The following is a 3,011-nucleotide window of genomic DNA, read 5'->3' on the forward strand; positions in this document are numbered from 1 at the left end:
TCATGTTGAAACTTTTTTGCTCCACAAAATTAACAGTTTGTAACTTTCTTTAAATGTATGTAACCTTTTGGCAATAAATTATCATTTTGTAAATTGACTTCTAATTTATTTCTACTTGTGCATGGTAAATAACAGTTATGTTATATAAAGAAGCAACAATATATGAATTATAATGTTAGTCCATAGATGCATATCTCTCTTTGTAGTAACAACTGAACCTAAATTTTTTTGGGCATCGCATGTACATGATGTTGATCCTGGTATCAAGGACGTCAATGTTTAGACATGGGTAACCAATTTTTAAACCAGTATATTCCTAATATTTAAAGTAATATTTCTGAGCTCATCCACTTCAAAGATAGAGAAGTAGTCAACTGTACGTTTTCCTTTGTCTGAAGTAACTGGCGTCTTTGTACTTGCGGAAGAAAACTTATCAAATGGAAAAGGTAACTTCAGTCAGAGTAGATCAAACAAAGCATATAATTATACTCATAAAGCATCATGCGTATATACAAATACAATTTGTATCAAAATATTTTAGAAAAGGCAAGATAAGAATGTGGTTTGCTAACCTTCTTCAGGAGATAATGAGGGATTAATAATTCTAAGAGCACATTTTTTTGGAGGCCGGCTATCAACTTCCAGACTGTTACTTGAAGGGTGAAGAAGTTTTCGCTTTTTCGATTCAGCTCTTTCATCTTGTAGTATATTTGTAGCTGAAGAAGCATGACCTTTCAAATGAAAAAAACAACGTCTATGAGAGTACGTCAATTAAAGCTTTGAGTATACCTATAACTGAAATATTTCTGACAATGAAGACAACAATGTGATTTTCTAACCTTGGTCGAGAGATAATGTATGACTGATACTTGGAAGAGCTCTTTTTTTTGGAGGTCGGCTATCAACTTCCTGAGAGGAGACTATATTACTTGAATGATGAAGGAGTTTACGCTTTTTCAATTCGGCTCTTTTATCTCTCAGTTGGGACAAAAATAATTGTTTTCTTTCAGGTGACATTTGTGCATATCTAGTACGGCGCTGCAAATTTTTGTCAGCATTTCGTTGGTTGACATACTTTGAGGGTTCTGCAGTAAATTCACAGTATCTTTGCTTTCATTCATACATTTTTCAAGTAGTTTATACTTCTGTTGAATTAATTTTATAGGTTAATATAATCTGGAAACAATACATTAGATCTATTTTTGTTAATACAATAGTAAATTTTACCTAACAGAAACACAAGTGGGAACAAATGACATACATTTGAAACATATTTATTTAACACAACTATATATGATAGAGACGGATATTGTCCGGCAAAAGTAATAACATACCTTTTGAATTATTGACTAAGGGAGTACAATATTTTGGTAAACTGCTGAAAAAGAAATGCACCAAATTTGTTACCGGTTTTGACGTATATGATCAAGGACGTCGAATATGTACTGTGCATAACTACTAAAGTCATTTATACGATACCGATGTTGAACAAAAGTACATAAGAAAAATGTATTATATACGATGGAAACAACTAATACTGCAAAGAGATACCTTCTACATATATTTATGCATCAAAATAATTTGTTTTAAGTAATCTCAAAGATGAGGAAATGCAGGTAAACTCAAAACCTAACCCTAAACTGAACAGTGTCCATCGCTAAATTCATAAACAAACTATCAGATTCGAATTTAAAAGGGAGGATACATGTGAAATTTGGGAGGAAGATATTATGTCAGACGCTAAAAGCTTAAATTGAACATCACTTTTCAATCTGCAGTGTCTTGAATTTTGGTCATTTGTTTCCGAGTACTCTATAATTAAAATATCTAATCTTTCTTGTTAACATAAAGTTCAAGGAATAATAGAAATACACATGGAAACAAACAGCATACGTCGATCATAAGTGTCGCACATACACACACCAAAATTGCTATTAGAATTGAAAAAAATATGTACTTGATGAGAGGTGAATTTGTTGTAGGACCTGTAAATATTAATCCAAACACATTAATTCAGTTGTTTCAGGCATATAATCAAATACCGTAGATGCATTTTGTGCATAATGATGTTATAGTACTAAGTCAGTAACATGAATAATAAATTACCCAAAGTACTCGCAACTAAAACAGAAAAAGCAGAGGAAAAGAATTTACTTTGCAGAGACACCTGCTAAAAGAACTGAGAAAAACACATGATATGAGACAAATTATTATCCAACTGAACTTTGAACCTCGAAAATTCACGCGCATAACCACTTGGATAATGAATTCTCACTTACCAGTTAATAAAGAAAGTAAGAACAGAACATCAATGAAATTTAAATAAAAACACTAATCAGATTTACTTATCGGGAAAAGCCAGTCTTTAATTTAGATACAATTGCTGATACACTCGTAAAAATTTAAGAAAGAATGAAAATAGCTACCATTGAATTGGACACATTGAAGAAGAGAGAGTGGTGAAAAGTCTAAAAAAGAAGAAAAAAAACTTACCGTAACTCAGAAATACAACACCACTGAAGACCAACTCGAACCAAAGCAGAAAAATTTAAGACGATAATCTGAATTGAGAAGCAGTATCGATGCTAGAAGCAGAGAAGGAGAAGCGAGGGAGAATAGATCTGATGATCGGGTAGATTCTAGAATCTCAAGGAAGACAGTCTTATATACAGAGTGACTTTAAAATTATAATTTTGCCGCTGTTTGTCCTTTGAAATGGTCATTTCTAAAAATTAGTAAAAATGAGGTCTTCAAAGTTATTATATTATATAGTTTTTGTCTCTGTGGATAGTTATTTCTTTTAGATGACATCATCATCATTCACAACTTTTTAAGCATTTTAAAGAGTCTTAAACTTTTTTATATTTACCAAATTGAAAGTGGCAACCTAAGTAATAAAGGAATAAAATAGGGTAAATATATGACAAAAAAAAAAGTCGTGGTACATACTTCACCTGCAAAAAGTTGAACTAAGGGGCCATGTAATTACCAAAAAGGTTTGGAAGTGTCTT

General features: G+C 31.8%; 1 protein-coding gene across 3 annotated transcripts; it reads right to left on the reverse strand.

Moving 5' to 3' along the window:
* Positions 1-460: 460 nt before the first annotated feature.
* Positions 461-2,714, reverse strand: LOC132066613 (uncharacterized). 3 transcript variants are annotated; one of them, XR_009416881.1, is made up of 4 exons: positions 2,494-2,714; positions 1,335-1,378; positions 840-909; positions 461-731 (listed from the first exon to the last, which is right to left on the reverse strand). XR_009416881.1 is itself a non-coding variant. In XM_059459887.1 (2 exons), the coding sequence occupies exons 1-2, from the start codon at positions 1,015-1,017 to the stop codon at positions 568-570; spliced, it is 342 nt and encodes a 113-aa protein (XP_059315870.1). In that variant the 5' UTR covers positions 1,018-1,314; the 3' UTR covers positions 461-567. The 3 variants fall into 3 exon arrangements, 1 of the variants encoding a protein (XP_059315870.1); XR_009416880.1 differs by lacking the exon at positions 1,335-1,378; XM_059459887.1 differs by lacking the exons at positions 1,335-1,378; positions 2,494-2,714 and having other exon boundaries at positions 840-1,314.
* Between the last annotated feature and the right edge of the window lie 297 nt (positions 2,715-3,011).

Source organism: Lycium ferocissimum, chromosome 8, assembly GCF_029784015.1.
Source record: "Lycium ferocissimum isolate CSIRO_LF1 chromosome 8, AGI_CSIRO_Lferr_CH_V1, whole genome shotgun sequence".
NCBI classification, from domain to species: domain Eukaryota; kingdom Viridiplantae; phylum Streptophyta; class Magnoliopsida; order Solanales; family Solanaceae; genus Lycium; species Lycium ferocissimum.

What these genes read in the sequence shown, in the direction of transcription:
- LOC132066613 (XM_059459887.1), bottom strand. Translation starts at nt 1,017, where the DNA reads ATGTCACCTGAAAGAAAACAATTATTTTTGTCCCAACTGAGAGATAAA. An exon ending in TACATTATCTCTCGACCAAG is followed by an intron (nt 732 to 839) that starts GTTAGAAAATCA and finishes TTCATTTGAAAG; the next exon opens with GTCATGCTTCTTCAGCTACA.